The sequence below is a fragment of the Tarenaya hassleriana genome, unplaced genomic scaffold (assembly GCF_000463585.1).
Source record: "Tarenaya hassleriana unplaced genomic scaffold, ASM46358v1 Cleome7, whole genome shotgun sequence".
NCBI lineage: Eukaryota > Viridiplantae > Streptophyta > Magnoliopsida > Brassicales > Cleomaceae > Tarenaya > Tarenaya hassleriana.
The window spans coordinates 1,866,966-1,881,534 of record NW_010969548.1 but is presented as its reverse complement, the minus strand read 5'-3'; the positions used below and the strand labels follow the sequence as shown (position 1 = coordinate 1,881,534).

Genomic DNA, 14,569 nt, shown 5'->3' with positions numbered 1-14,569 from the left:
TATAAATATTTACATCGTGGCAAAATACGTATACTTATGCATAAACGGTCCATTTTATCATATTATTGACCAAGGTTATTTGCATCTATAACCCTTGGAATGTGCTCGGAGATGCTACAAACTACGTATAATCCTATGGTGATACGTTAAGTGCCAATCAATCTTACAAACTAATTCAAAGCGCATGATCATATTAGGTTATTAAATTATTACATAATTATATTTTTTATAACAAATTAAATTTGTCAATCTGTTGTGTATATTTGGTTTAACAGATCCGGCCCATCAAATTATAAAATGCATTAGGTTACTTAATCCACACGCTAACCATGTAGACCTTCTCTTTGAATTAGGCTGCCTGTAAATTGACACCTTGGGTTAATTAAAAAAAAATGTGAGGATCATGCTGCTTATATTTTATGTTATTTCAGTTACATCTTTTTCCGCACCAGTCTTACAAATTAATAAATAATAATAATAATAATAATAATATTTTTTTTGCTATAAATAATACTCCATCCATCTGTTTCAAAATATTTGTGGTTTTAGAGATTATTTTTTGTTTCTAAATAATTGTCATTTTAGATTTTCTAGGTAATTTTTAATAAAAACTTCCAATTTTATTCTTAATTAAAAATATCAAACTTCAATAGAATATTAATGTGAATATGATTTAACAAGGGTGTATATATGACTTTTTAAAAAAAAAATTAAAAACTGTGAAAAAAATCTAAAATAACAATTATATCGAAAGGGAAGGAGTAACAACTTGTTGATTGCATTGCTTCTTAATTTTAATATTTTCGAGTTTTTATTTTAATTTTTGGAAAGTAAGTTATGGATGGTATATTGGGCCTTCAGTGGATAATATATATGGGCCTATTTAACAGTACTAATAAATCCAGAAAAAAAACGAGCCCATTGAGTGAACCAGGCCCGACCCAGCATATTCTAGGTTGGGTATCGAAGACTTGGAAGTGGACCGAACCGATACCGATACCGATACCGAAACCGAATCGAACCGAACACAATATAAAAATCGATTGGTATCTATTTTTGTAAAACCGAAAAAACCGAACCGTTTCCCGAAACGTCCACCCATAAACCCCTAGTTTAGATAGCAGAATTGCGTGGACCGATTTATCCAAAAAAAAATTGCGTGGACCGATATCAATTATGACAGAGATTGTTTACTGACCGAAGAAGATTTTGTACACGAGAGTGGATCTCGACCAACGTGTGGAGATATTCCCAATATCTAAGCTGAAGAACTCGCGTATTATGTCATGTCATGTCCATTTCTTTGTCATTATTCGATCAGGTTCTTCCCCCACGTACCAATTAATGGTACGTTTTATTATAATATATGCTTTCTATTGTTATAGGAAAAAAAATAAACAAAACTAAATCACATCTTCCTCGATTCCGAATCATTCGTAATCTTCTGGTGTTAAAAGCAATCATCATTCATATCCCAATAGATATGTGAAAGTATATACAGTTTTGAAGAAACACAGGAAACTACTATAACTCCAAATATAAACTCAATGATTTTTGTGCATTGATTTAATATAAATTATATATATAAGATTGGAAATATTATTAGAGATTATACATGTTCTATGGATTTAGAAAAAAAATGTTTATAAAACAAGATGTGATTGGTATTTGAGAAGAACATTGCTAATTATAAATCATTATTATTGCATTGTTGTTGTTGCTGTTGTAGATAAGTTTTTAAATCTTACATTTATCTTTTATAATATGTTGTCTTAATTTGAAGTGAGGTTATTTATATAGATCCAAACGACATATTTGTATATATAATTTAAGTCTCGTACCTATATATATTTAACGCACTTGTATTTAGGAAGATTAGAGAAGTTTGTAAATGTAAAATCTAAGTTTAAAGATTACCAAAAAAAAAATCTAAGTTTAAATATCGAGACGTTGGATTCATTGAACACTTTGACCGACATCTATCCATCTATATATATATATATATTGCCATTTATTTATTTATTTGTTTTCATGTAAATTGCCACAAGGTGATCGATTTATGTGACATCTTTATAATGGCCATAAAATAATGTGCAGCCGTTCCTAGAGATAAGCAACTGAATTAAATTAATCATATGTTTAATAGTTAGGATTTAATCAAAAGGCAAAGTACCACGGTAGTTGCCCCGTCAATATAATAGGGTTAGGGTGGTATCTTTGGTACGCCAATGATACGATTAATAATATTATGATGATAATGGGTATGGACAAAGTTGATTAATCATTCATGGAAAAAGTGGAACCCGTGTAATGGTTTCATGTATTTAATTTGTTTCTATTCCTTCATCTAAATTTAAACATTTTACTTTTGATTTTGTTAAATCATTTGCCATATATGGATTAATAGAAATATTTTATGTTTAATGTATATGTAAATTATACGGATTTAATTAATTCCGTGTTACGGGTAATGATAATTTAGAATTAATAGAAAGGTTCGATAAAAAATTGAAAAAACTTATGTCAAGGTTTTGTAATGATAATGGCGATGAAATTAACCGTAGTTAACATCGGCATTATTAATATATTTGATCACCGCGGAAGTTATCAATAATTCCGCAAAGACAGACTTGGCTCACGTTCCTCAATTATGATGGCATTAACTAAGCCTAAGTTTCATAATTAAGATTAGGTCTCGTAATTAAGAATCTTGTGAAACGCCCCGTGCATATTTAATTAAAAATTAATTAATTAAGCATACATTAATTAATTATGTTTAGTTTCAGCGCCGCTTGGCGTCCAACCTTGGTTCTAGGAAGCTTCCTCTTTGTCTCACAATAACTATGTTTTCAATGTTGTTAGAAAAACAGTGGTTTACATTTGTATATTATTTTGATGATTGAATTTGTTTCGATGAACAAAAATAGTTTTTTATATTGCAATTCCTATTTTATATCCGTAAGAAATAAATAAATACAAATTAAATATGAGAGATAGTAATGTCTAAACTCTATACAAATTAAATCTAATAATAGTTCTTTATTTATTTTTTTTATGTAACGTATATCTCGTTATAGCCTATGGAATCAAATATTCATTTTATTTTCTTGCTCTCTTTTTTAGATCTTATAGTATTGAATTTATGCGACACATAAAAGTTTTTTTTTTTTTTTGCTCAATCTATACCCAAAGCTATTTTCTTTTGCTTTGACCGGATATTAAATACGATCAGACATTATAATAAGTACATACGGATGGCTGAATTAAGAGTGAGCTTTCCGATCGTACGTAAGCGACGCATGCAAGTTGCCGAAGTTTTAGCTAAGTACGCATACAAAGTACGTACGTACGGTGTAGAGTGTCGTAATGGCCAGTGGCCACGAACATCTTTTACAACAAAATTTAATCAAGTACCGCAGACACGCAAATTTAATATATTATAATACATATATATATATATATATATATATTAAATGGCCCGCTTATGGTGCACCAATTATGAATTAAATCATTAATAGAGTAAAAACTATGTATAAAGGAATCAAAGTTAATAAATACGTATCATTACTAAATCGCGTTAGCTACATAATAATATATGCCACGTCATCACAGGACAGCTGGGATTTTGTTCTCTGTTCTGCATGGTTAAATTCGTTGAATTGACATTTTTCCAAGGCAAAAAAGACACTCCAAAACACGTGATTAGTACACAAACGGTCCAAAAATATGAGATTTTTAAGACATATTGTACAGAACACCTTCTTTGTAGATCTTGTAAGCTAGTCCACATAAATTTAAAAAAAAATTGAATACAGGAGTCCATAAATGGAATTTGGTGCCCGTACATAATAAAATATTCCAAAATAAAAAGGTTTATATTATATAGTCGCAAGGCATTGAAGAGTTTGTTAATCTGTTTATATCGTTCCCCCCATGCCTATATTCGCGATGTCTGAGCATGACCATGTTGCTGCTTTCAGTTAAATTAATCCTAATTTTAATACTCATTAAGCCTAATCAACACTAGTTATTCCTTTTTTTTTTAAAAAAAATGAGCATATATATATGCATATTCGTCATTGTAATGTCTTATCTGATTTTTTTTAATTCTATTAATTTGATTGTAACCAATAATAATTGAAATTGAACTGTTTGAATTCTTAATTACACAATGAAAAAAGCTTAAGCAAATGGCTTGTTGCTTCCAACATGGATATCGAATCCAACTTAAATACTAACAGTAGAGTTAATATAATATGATCATGAATATAATATAAACCGTAAGGGTTACTTCATAGGAGTTTTCGATTTCCAGCCCGTAAAACTCGGTTAACATTATTATTTATAATTACTTTATCTAATCCCAACATGCTTCTAGTTTCGAGATTTGGAATTATTCGAGAAATTAAAATACAGGAAGCGATATAAAAAAATATATATATATTGTGGAAATTTGTCTGATAGCGTCAGAATATTTTTGACTCGATTTATTTGGTTGTTTTGCTAATTAACCGTTTTTCATTAATTGGATTAATTAATTAACCTCCATTAGAACATAGAAACATGAGACCACAGAATCGCTATTACCAAAATATCACATGTGCACATGGTAAATACAAATATAACTAGAGGGCGTATGTTACAGAATACAGATTATGTTTATATATGTGTACACACAATATAATAACGGAAGTCCATATATATATATATATAATATTCGTGGGAAAAAACCAAGTTTAAAGATGAATTTTCCTAACTTATTCTTTTAATTTTTGTGAAAACTTTTCACATATACATACTGTGAGATTATTACTTTTATATTTTATAATTAAGAACGGCTTGTATATATTGGGGTGCATGTAAGTGGAATGTTAGAAATGGTTGGATTTGCAAGTGATTACATTATTAGATATGTGTTTTAATAGACTCAATGATTCGAGTAACAGTCGATGTTTCTTCGATTAAGGATAATATACCACATTAGTTGCAATTAATTTTATAAATAATAATAAATCCTTTGTACTCCGAGCAAGAGAGGGCGGCTCGAGTTAATACGAAGAATAAGCAAGGGTGCTTTGGTAATTTCGCAATACGCAATACAAAATGGTCGAGCCCGCTTTGTTGGTACGTGAAGTGTCGTTCCTATATAACATCGTCTTCTCCAACTCGCTCCTCCTCATAAAAAAAAAAAAAACAAGAAAGACCACCACGAAAAAAAAAAATCTGAGGATTCTCTGAGAAAAAAACAGAGGAAAAAAGAGAGATCAACAGATCATCGATCAGTTCCAAGATATATGGGGAACAACCTAAGATGTTGTTTGGCATGTGTTCTCCCATGCGGAGCCCTAGATTTGATCAGAATCGTACATCTCAACGGCTATGTCGAAGAGATCACCCGTCCGGTGACTGCCGGAGAGATCCTGAAGGCAAACCCTAATCATGTCCTGAGCAAACCCAGTTCTCAGGGCGTTGTCCGAAAAATCTTGATCTTGTCTCCGGAATCTGAGCTCAAGCGCGGAAGCATCTACTTCTTGATCCCGGATTCTTCCTTGTCGGAGAAGAAGAAAAAGAAGAAGAAAGATCTCCGGCGCCGTAAAAACACGCTTTCCGGCGACGGCGACGTGAACAAGATGAGTAATAGCAACGGCAACCACAGTTCGACTCTGTGTGAGAAGTATCTGGAAGACGCGGTGTTATCGTCGGAGAAGTTAGGTTCCATCGCCGGAAAACGTCACCGTAACCGCCGGAGACACAGCCGAACGGCGTCGGTGTCCACGTGGCAGCCTCACCTGAATAGCATCGCCGAGGATTAATTTTTGTTTTTTGTCGGGAAGCCGGATTTCTATATATTTTTTAACATCTCCGGAGAGATATCATTTTCTTTCTTATTTTATTTGTTATTTTTATTTATTTATTACAAAAATTGTGTAGTGTGGATAAGATCTGTGTTAAATTGCTGTCGTAATTTCGAATCAGTGGAAATGAAGACAAGATCCTAAATTTCAACCGGTACTTATGATCGTACGATCAATATATAATTCACATATCCATATAACCCTTCATCTCTATCGTACCACATGCACTTCTTTTGTGTCCAATGTTATACTACCTACCATAATGACATGAAAACTATATAACTTTTTTTGTTCTATAGATTTATAATCACATACGTGGAGATGATCATTTGTGGGAAATTAAATTAAATAAAAATAATAATTTTTTGGAATTTCTCTCATAATAACAATAATAATAATAATGGGAACTCGAGTCGGCAGAGTTACAAAAGAGTTGTACGTCAGGTCAGGCTCATCATACATGTTGTCTGTCACATGTAGGTGGACCAATGGAAAAGCCTTTCAAGAGATATAAAAACCATACATTTCGGAAATTCAATTCAATTATATGCATTTAATTTATATAAAGAAAAACCAAAAAAAATATAAAATATATATATATATATATATATGGACAAGAAAGGCTCAATGATTATGCATGAAGAATCATAAGAAAATAAAAATTCTCTTTTTCTGTACCAGATACTAAATATATATTCCCCAAATTATTTACAAAATTCTGAGTGATCAACAGTTTAAAAAACTAAAGTAAATCATCTATATGCACAATCTTGAAGATATGCCAAGAAATCCAGACGTCTATTCCATCACACTATCATCTTTTATATATATACATATATATATATACATGTAATACGGAGAACGATTTCAAAATATGACTAGAAGAAGATCTAAAATTGAATTAACATGGAAAATTGAAAAGAGAGAATTTCTTGCTGGAACGAAAAAGGTGGCAGATGGTGACATCTCCAAAATCTAAAAGAGAATAAAAATAAAAATTATTTTAACCAAAAAAAAAAAAGAAAAATGAAAGCTGGCGTAGCATCTGATTCGGATGTCTTCACGTGGATTCCCCTCTTCTCTGCCCCATCTCTCTCAGACATCCATCCATCTCTCTCTCTCTCTCTCTCTCTCTCTCTCTCTCTACGGGACATTCATATTGGTCCGTGGAACACACTTTCGTAAAATTTGGGCCTCAAATGGGCCTGGGCCTGATTTATCAAAACCATATTCCGGACACATTGGAGGCTATCCTTATTTTTCTTCATTATTTAGAAAAAAAAATACAATTTCAGAAAATTCTAATTGCCATATATATAAAAAAATCTAAGATATCTAATATACGGTAATATTATTGGACTAATCTTCTAGCGTAAAATTTGGAGTCAAATACCTATCCCTTTGGTATTTTACTTCACAAATACACTAAATGAATCAACCGAAGTCATTCCTGTTGCTAGTCTTTTCCGAGGTCGACGGTCATAAATCCTTCCTCGGTAGAGAATCGAGGATGTACCCGAGATTCCCCGACCAGTTTCTGATTCGCGACGGGCAACGCGTAGCTGTTGTCGTAAGCCAGAGATCCACCCGGCTGCTGATGAATCACGAGCACCGAGAAGTGAAAATCCGGCGAAGCCAACATGTCTCCGATCACTCCAAGCTCCGGACACTCGCTCCAATCTGTCAGACCGTACATCGCAGGTGACTCGAGGTCGTGGTCTCGACCCACCATCACCATGTCGTAACTGTCCCCCAGCGAGCTGACCACTTGCGTGGTCTCCACGCCATCTTTCACGATCTCTTCTTTGTAACTCACACTGCCTTTGTTCATGGCCAAGCTCCTGAAGTCGTGGATCAGCTCGATCTCGGAGAAATCGTTATTGTTGCTGCTCTCGTCGTGGATCGAGCTCTTGTGCTTGAAATGTATCATCGTCACGTTCAAGTCTGGGTGCTCTGCGATTCTTATGCAGAACGCGAGCGCTTCCGCGTCGTCAGGGCCGCCAACGAAGAGGACGGCCACGTTCTTCCACGTCTGGTTCATCAGGACGGATCTGCATCCGCTGGTCTCGCCCCGGTCGATGAACATCCCGACAGAACATGGTGCCTTTTCCAGCACGTTAAGGTTTATGTTCCGAATGGCTGGGTTCACGTAATCGACCGTCCCGTCGATGGCGTACTGTTTGTGAAAAGGGATGACGATTAGAGTGGCTTTCTTGTCGAGGGCGAGAGTGCAAACGTCGTCGTTTATGCTCGAGAACGGAGCCACGGCCGTGAAATGCTGAGCCATGACAGTGCCTTGGTTCTGCTGCTCGAAACGCAGAAAGGCGTTAGCGATGTGAGTGGACTTAGCCGTGTTGGGGTCGAGCTTGTTCATCTGGTGGTGAGGGACGAGAACCGCGTGGGCCCGGCCTTTGAGCTCAATGAGGTGGAGGGTGCAGACGGAGATTGGGCTGAACCTTGTCGGGAAGGAAGCTTCTAGAAGGTTCACTAGAGAAGGGATGTTTTCCACGTCGTAGAGGCAGAGAAGAAGACGGAGCTGAAGGTTTCGTTGTCTGGTGTTGAGGATGGTCCTTTTGCTCGCGCTTTTGTAGCGTTTGGACGGGTCGTAGAGGTGCACGACCAGGAAACGCGAAACGCCAGTCACTAGAAGAAGCGTTATGATCACCATGTTGAAGCATTGCGTGTTCAGAATCTGCAAAAAAAGCGTTCCGGATTATCGAAATTCAGTTCTCATACATGTAAGAAGTTATGAACAATTTAGGATGAAGAAAAATATGATCGGTTTTTACCTTAGCGTCCTTATACATGATGGAAGTGTAAAGCTCGATGACGCCTTGGCAGCACATCAAGAACGCCAAGCAGAGCGCGTCTCGAGCCTGCGTTTTGCAGTACACGGATGCCCCGGCCGTCCCGAGAAACTTACATCCGTAAGTCACAAGGATCACGACCTCCATCATGTTCGCGTGACTGTCTCCGACCACGAAGAAGTTCGTCTCGAGCCCACTTATCGATATGAAACAAGGAAGCAACAGAGTGGTTGCGAACGCGTCCAGCTTCGTGGCTAACCCAGTCCCCAACGGCGGCCCATCGGGAAGCGAGACTCCGAGCCAAAACGCACCAAACGCCGCGTGAACGCCAAGCGTTTCGGCTCCGAGGCTGACCAGGAACATGATCACGAGAATCGGAAAAAAGGGTATCTCATCGTTTTTGTTCACGTTCTGGGCTTTTTTCTCAGTGAGCCAAATGATGACGGGTCTGCACACGAACATGATGATGAAGAGGAGAGCGACGATCCACATGATCGCACCGAAGCTGGTGAGCGCTCGCTGACGCCTGTAAAGGTCATACACGAGAGCGGCCAGCCAGTTGCAGGACTCGCAGACAATGGCACAGTTGGTGGCGAGCCGACCGAGCTCGGAGTTCAGGAAGTTGAGCTCGGCTAAGACGGTGGTGGTGACGGGAAATGACGTCATCGAGCTGAGAGGGATGGCCACGGTGAGACCGTTCATCACGGGCAAGGGGAGATCGTAGGTTCTGTTCAAGAACATAAGGGCGAGGTGTCCCACGGTGAAGGGGAAGGCATAGGAGGTGGCGCCGATAAGGAAGGCCTTGGAACCGGCTTTTCTGATGATTCTCGGATCGATTCTGAGGCCGAGGAGGAAGAGGTGGATGATGAAACCGACGTTCGAGAGCGTTTGAAGCGTGATTTTCCCGCCCACGGGGAGGAACATCTCCGTGTATATGGCGCTTTGGCCTAATACCGACGGCCCTAGAATGATACCAGCCTGCAATTTTACGTTTAATTAACACACACATCACCATTGTCGGAAAGAAACATTAACAACAAAAATCATCTGTTGAACAACCATGTCTTGAAATGAACACAATATTGCAAAGTTTTTTTTTTTGGGTTTGGTTTGTAACTATCAGGTGGAATTCTTTTCCTTTTTTTTAAAAAAAAAAAATTGGATTGTGACATTACTTTGCTTTTGTTTTCTAACCAATGCTATCTATCAAAAGTTTTCGCCTGTTATCTAACATTAATTCTCTCAAGTTTTTATATCGGACTTGACGCAAAAAAAAAAAACCCCGAATTCGAACCTCAAACTTTGATAGTTCATCAGATGAAACGCGTACACAAAAAATCTTTCTCGTTCCGAATTCGAAACTCAACTTTGGGAGAGGGATATATATTCCAAATCACATGCCTACCCAACCCCAAGATTAGTTTGGATATCGGATACTCGGATATCATCGAAGAAAAGAGGACAAATAAAGATAAATATTTGGTTACCAAGACTTGAGCAGAGATGATGCCTTGATTAAGGGGCCTGATGAATCGAAAAACGAGACGGCTGGTGAGGATGATGAGAGCCATTTGCATCAAGAGAAGAGGCATGGAGTACTTGAGAGGATCACTCCCCAAAAACACCCCTCTGGAAGTCAACATATGGTTCCTTTGGCATATAAGCTCTTCGACCACCGCCGGCCCATGCACCCTCGCCCTCTGCATCGAGTGCTTCTCCAAGACCGCCGTGGTCCGCAAATCCATATCCAGGTCCATGACCGATCGATCAATACAGAAAGGACAGAAAAGGGAATTCGATTTATGGCTCTCGAGGATTTGTGGACGTTATCTCCTCATTGCAAGGAACAGAAGGAAACAATCTGACGCAGATTCGCATGAACTGTACTTTGGTTTAATCCCCAGAACAAGAGGAGGACTTAGTGTCGGGAGAAACGATGGTTAATGTTGTTATTGTTAGTAAACAACGAAAATAGATCGGCTCCTTGGTAAATCAGCCATTATTTATTTATTTATTTTCCTTTTTCTATTTTTGTTTGGTTGATGGGGAGAAACATTAGATTAATTGGCTCTTTTTGTAATGCTTCGTGATTGGTGGATTTCCTTCCAATAGTGCCGATGGACTAAAAAAGCGACGATGAGAATTGCATAACGTTTCCTTGGTTAAATTTTTCAGATTAATATTCGGTGTAACGTATCACGTACGTAGAGCCCTATTTTTCTCTCTTTAATTCTTGTCTGCTTATTACTTGCCATGCAAAGAAGCTGGCTGAAGTTGGAACTTTCTCAAGGGAAAAACAAAAAGGGGCGAGTGGGAAATATCTTAAACCATATATCTTTTCACCATTATCCATCATTTTGTTGGAACGTCATACACTCTCATATAATCTTTGCACCATTACCCCTCTCCTTAACTTCAGCATCTCCTTCCCTGCTATACGGCATTCTTTACACGTCCGAGAGAGATTATATGATTTGCTGATGAATTTTCTCAGTCAGTTACGTTTTACTCCTGAATTCTCTGGTGGATGATCTCACGACACGATGCCCACGGGCTTAGGATGATTACGAGCGCCAGGGGGAGAAGGCAAGGCCTTGTTCTTTGAAATTCTGTCTGAGCGCCTCGGAATTTGGTTTGTCTTTTTCTCTCGTCTTTTCCGGCCTTTCTTACGAGAAACGCTTGGCACAGATGCATTTCCGGATCCAAGTATGATCTTCAAGGCTAGAATTTGATTGCAAAACCTGAAACCGACCGTGAAAGAACGGTTAATCTCGAGGGAAAGATCAAGCTTGTCCGGTTGTCTGTGATTTTGACACTTTTTTTTATAAAGAAAATGCATACGGATGAGTTTGTGGGTTTCGGCTGTGAAGCAGCCGATGTGTGATTGTTTGCCCGATTCAGACGCTGTTTAGGGGAAAACCCTGTCGTTGGAGACGTCAGAACCTGCATATATTCAACTCATCATCAGGCATATTCCGCAAGAAGAAAAATCCAAAATTCGGGTAAACACAAGGAGGAATCTTGAAAATTTGATCAAGCTCAAACACATTTACAAGCCAAAAGCCCTTACCTCATGCCGTGCTGATAGAAAGACTAGATCTTGATTACTGTTCAGTTCAAATCATTCCAAAATTCATGGAAAAAGTTGCTGAAATCACGCAAGTGTAGGAAATAACCTCTGCTGCAATGGCGTGACAAGAGAAAGAAATTGACTTGAAACCCAGAAAAGATTCTACATTTTTGGTATAGAGAGATACCTGGGAGGAGCCGAGCACAAGAGGATTATAAATAAGCTCAGGCTCGGATATCGAAAAATGAGGTGGCTGTCTGCCGCCGCAACGAAAAGGGTCATACGAAATACAAGAACTTGAGAGAGAGAGTTGCAAGACGAAGAAGACGATAGCATATGGATCAAGGTGTATACTTTCTTTCCTTTTCCTTTTTCTTGGAGGGATCAATTGTTTGTTTCAACGTTAAAACCACGTCAGCCCGGTTCCGGTGTACCGACTCTTTTGCTCGAAGCCTCTTATCAAGCCGTCAACCGAACCAAACCGGTCGATTTTACAGAAAATAGACCAGATAGACATTCGAAAAAACCGGTGGTTTGGATTGGTTAAGAGAAATCTGAAGATGCCAATCTAATCCACCGACCGTAGCCCTCAAACCGTTAACCACAGAATGGGTTACTTTTCTGATTCGGACTGGTTCAGACAGAGAGAATTGGCCTTCCACCAGTTCTTGTCTCCTGTTCGACCATACAAAACTCTGACGAAAAAATAATCGTAGGATATGATATAATATCCGCCGTAATCTGCAAATTTCCATGTCACAAGGATCTTTTTCAATCATTACTTACAACATCTGAAACAATCGGATTAGGCTTGACCAAGGCAAAAGATGTTATCATTTTCTGCCATCAAGGAAGACAGCAACCAGAGCTACGACCAGAGGATGATCCACAGATCCCGGAAATATCGTTAGCCGGAATTTGCTTCGTCCCACGTATATCTGCTTCAGCTTGTACATCAGACTCGTCTGCACCAGAATTCATCACACATATATTACTCACATATATCACAGGAAAGGATCTGCACAATAACATAAAGAACCTAATGAGGCTCATAGCAAGCCTAAGTTAAGCAAGCAATTAGATCAAACACGGAATACAAACAGAATTCATGTGTATTCCTGCCATTATTGTTCCTATATGACGTTCATGAGCTCACACCCTTTTAGACGGCCTCTATCCAACAGAGGTGTTAAGTGCGTGTATGACATTGTGTCCATAACCGTTAAGCATGAAGCTTTGCCCTGATTAACCCATGGAATCCATAAAAAAGGGCCCCTTCCACATGAATGATGTAGATACCTTTCGTTCCTACTTTGATCCAAAATAATTGATGGAAATGGTGGAATAGTTCAACAGGTTCCAAAAGAGTTGGAATAATGCATCATCATGTTTCAGACAGTTGCAGAAACAAACATCTCAGGGGAAATGCCCGAGCATAAAGTCATTCTGCATACATTTAAACAAATTCTCTAGAACTTTCAGTTCAAAAAGTAGGGGGGAGGAAGAACAGATTTTACCTGTGCGACGATGGAATCTTGACTGTAAATGGTACAGGATTTCTGAAAGGGGCAACCTTTGATGACCAGATGCCGCGGCTCTGTGGAACCTTGTCCTGCAAAGGACACCTCTAATTCAACCTTGCTGAATCTGTTTGATGCCCGCTTGGCTGTTAAAACCAACTCCTGTTTCTCTAAGTCTCCTTTATGCACTTCCCACTTTCCACTCTACATCTCAGTTCATAAAGCTTGTTAACAGCTATAAATTACAATGTCCACTTTGAAAAAGCAGAAGAACGAAGGTCAGCAAATGCAGTAGCTAGCTACCGAGACTGAAACTGATCGAGTCCCAATCCGAAACAAGGAACAAGATTAAGATAAGAACTTCCCTATCTTTCTTAACTCAGACAAAACATCATCGAAGAACAAACATCTTGACCATATTTATGAAGTTGCTGCATCAATATTCCTCCACGCTAATGGGTTTGAAAGGCAACTTCTAAAGTATCTTGTGATGTTTCAATGTCGAGACACCAGAAGAGAATAAATAGCTTCCGATCCATCTGTTCTTCCGTAAAATTCGTTTAAAAAATTCGAAAAACCCACACGAGCAATTCCATCAAGCTAACGGACTAACAGGAAACAACCGAAGTACAAGAGCAATGAATCGCTGAAATTTTCGAATGTAAAGGCGAATTTACGGAAGCGTAGTGCTTACATGGGGGCGAGTGATCGAGAAAAGAAGAACTCCGGAGGAATCGAAGACAGATTTCAGGGAGGAAGAAGACTTGCGGACAAAGAAGAGGAGATTGCCGGAGGAATCGGCGAATGCGAGATCGCCGGCGGAGTGGCTGGAGAAGTTCTTGGAGGCGAAGAGGTCGACTGGGATTCGTCGGAGATTGCCGGGGTCGGGGTAAGGAGACGGTACGGAATCCGCCATTCACATGTCTTGAGACTTTCTTACCCGACGGAAGAAAATTTATAGACCAACGACGCGGAGACTGCTTCCGCTGAACGCGCTTGTCAAAATTCTTCCTACTTTGAGTAATTTAATTTTATTTAGCAATAAAATAAATAAATATATATACATATATTTGGCTCACAATACATATTTTTAGCAGTTTCTTCTAAAATAATTTATAATAATTTACAAATGTTTTTCAAAATCTAAAATCTAAAATAAAGATGAGAAATTTAACTTTGTAAACCATATAAATGGGTCACAACTTCACTGAAGTTTTGAGTTCCATATACAAATACAACGTAGTAAATGATCACTTTTATAGCACAAAACATGGAGGGGGGAAGTCATGAACTTGATGACTAAAGTAAAAACCTCAA

At 38.1% G+C, this 14,569-nt stretch overlaps 3 protein-coding genes across 4 annotated transcripts; 1 reads left to right on the top strand and 2 right to left on the bottom strand.

Moving 5' to 3' along the window:
• The first annotated feature begins 5,197 nt into the window (after nucleotides 1-5,197).
• Nucleotides 5,198-5,884, top strand: LOC104800766. Its single transcript, XM_010523682.1, has one exon. It carries the CDS (start codon nucleotides 5,295-5,297, stop codon nucleotides 5,811-5,813), a length of 519 nt encoding a protein of 172 aa, XP_010521984.1. The 5' UTR covers nucleotides 5,198-5,294; the 3' UTR covers nucleotides 5,814-5,884.
• Nucleotides 5,885-7,108: 1,224 nt separating this feature from the next.
• Nucleotides 7,109-10,575, bottom strand: LOC104800765 (cation/H(+) antiporter 14-like). Its single transcript, XM_010523681.1, has 3 exons — nucleotides 10,150-10,575; nucleotides 8,645-9,640; nucleotides 7,109-8,547 (listed from the first exon to the last, which is right to left on the bottom strand). Exons 1-3 carry the CDS (start codon nucleotides 10,417-10,419, stop codon nucleotides 7,312-7,314), a joined length of 2,502 nt encoding a protein of 833 aa, XP_010521983.1. The 5' UTR covers nucleotides 10,420-10,575; the 3' UTR covers nucleotides 7,109-7,311.
• A 407-nt stretch (nucleotides 10,576-10,982) lies between these two features.
• LOC104800764 (protein LURP-one-related 7) lies at nucleotides 10,983-14,240 on the bottom strand. Of its 2 annotated transcripts, XM_010523680.2 has the most exons (5): nucleotides 13,947-14,240; nucleotides 13,250-13,456; nucleotides 11,733-12,697; nucleotides 11,504-11,605; nucleotides 10,983-11,403 (listed from the first exon to the last, which is right to left on the bottom strand). In XM_010523680.2, the coding sequence occupies exons 1-3, from the start codon at nucleotides 14,166-14,168 to the stop codon at nucleotides 12,566-12,568; spliced, it is 561 nt and encodes a 186-aa protein (XP_010521982.1). In that variant the 5' UTR covers nucleotides 14,169-14,240; the 3' UTR covers nucleotides 10,983-11,403; nucleotides 11,504-11,605; nucleotides 11,733-12,565. The 2 variants fall into 2 exon arrangements, with proteins under 2 accessions (XP_010521982.1, XP_010521981.1); XM_010523679.2 differs by having other exon boundaries at nucleotides 11,504-12,697.
• Nucleotides 14,241-14,569: the final 329 nt, after the last annotated feature.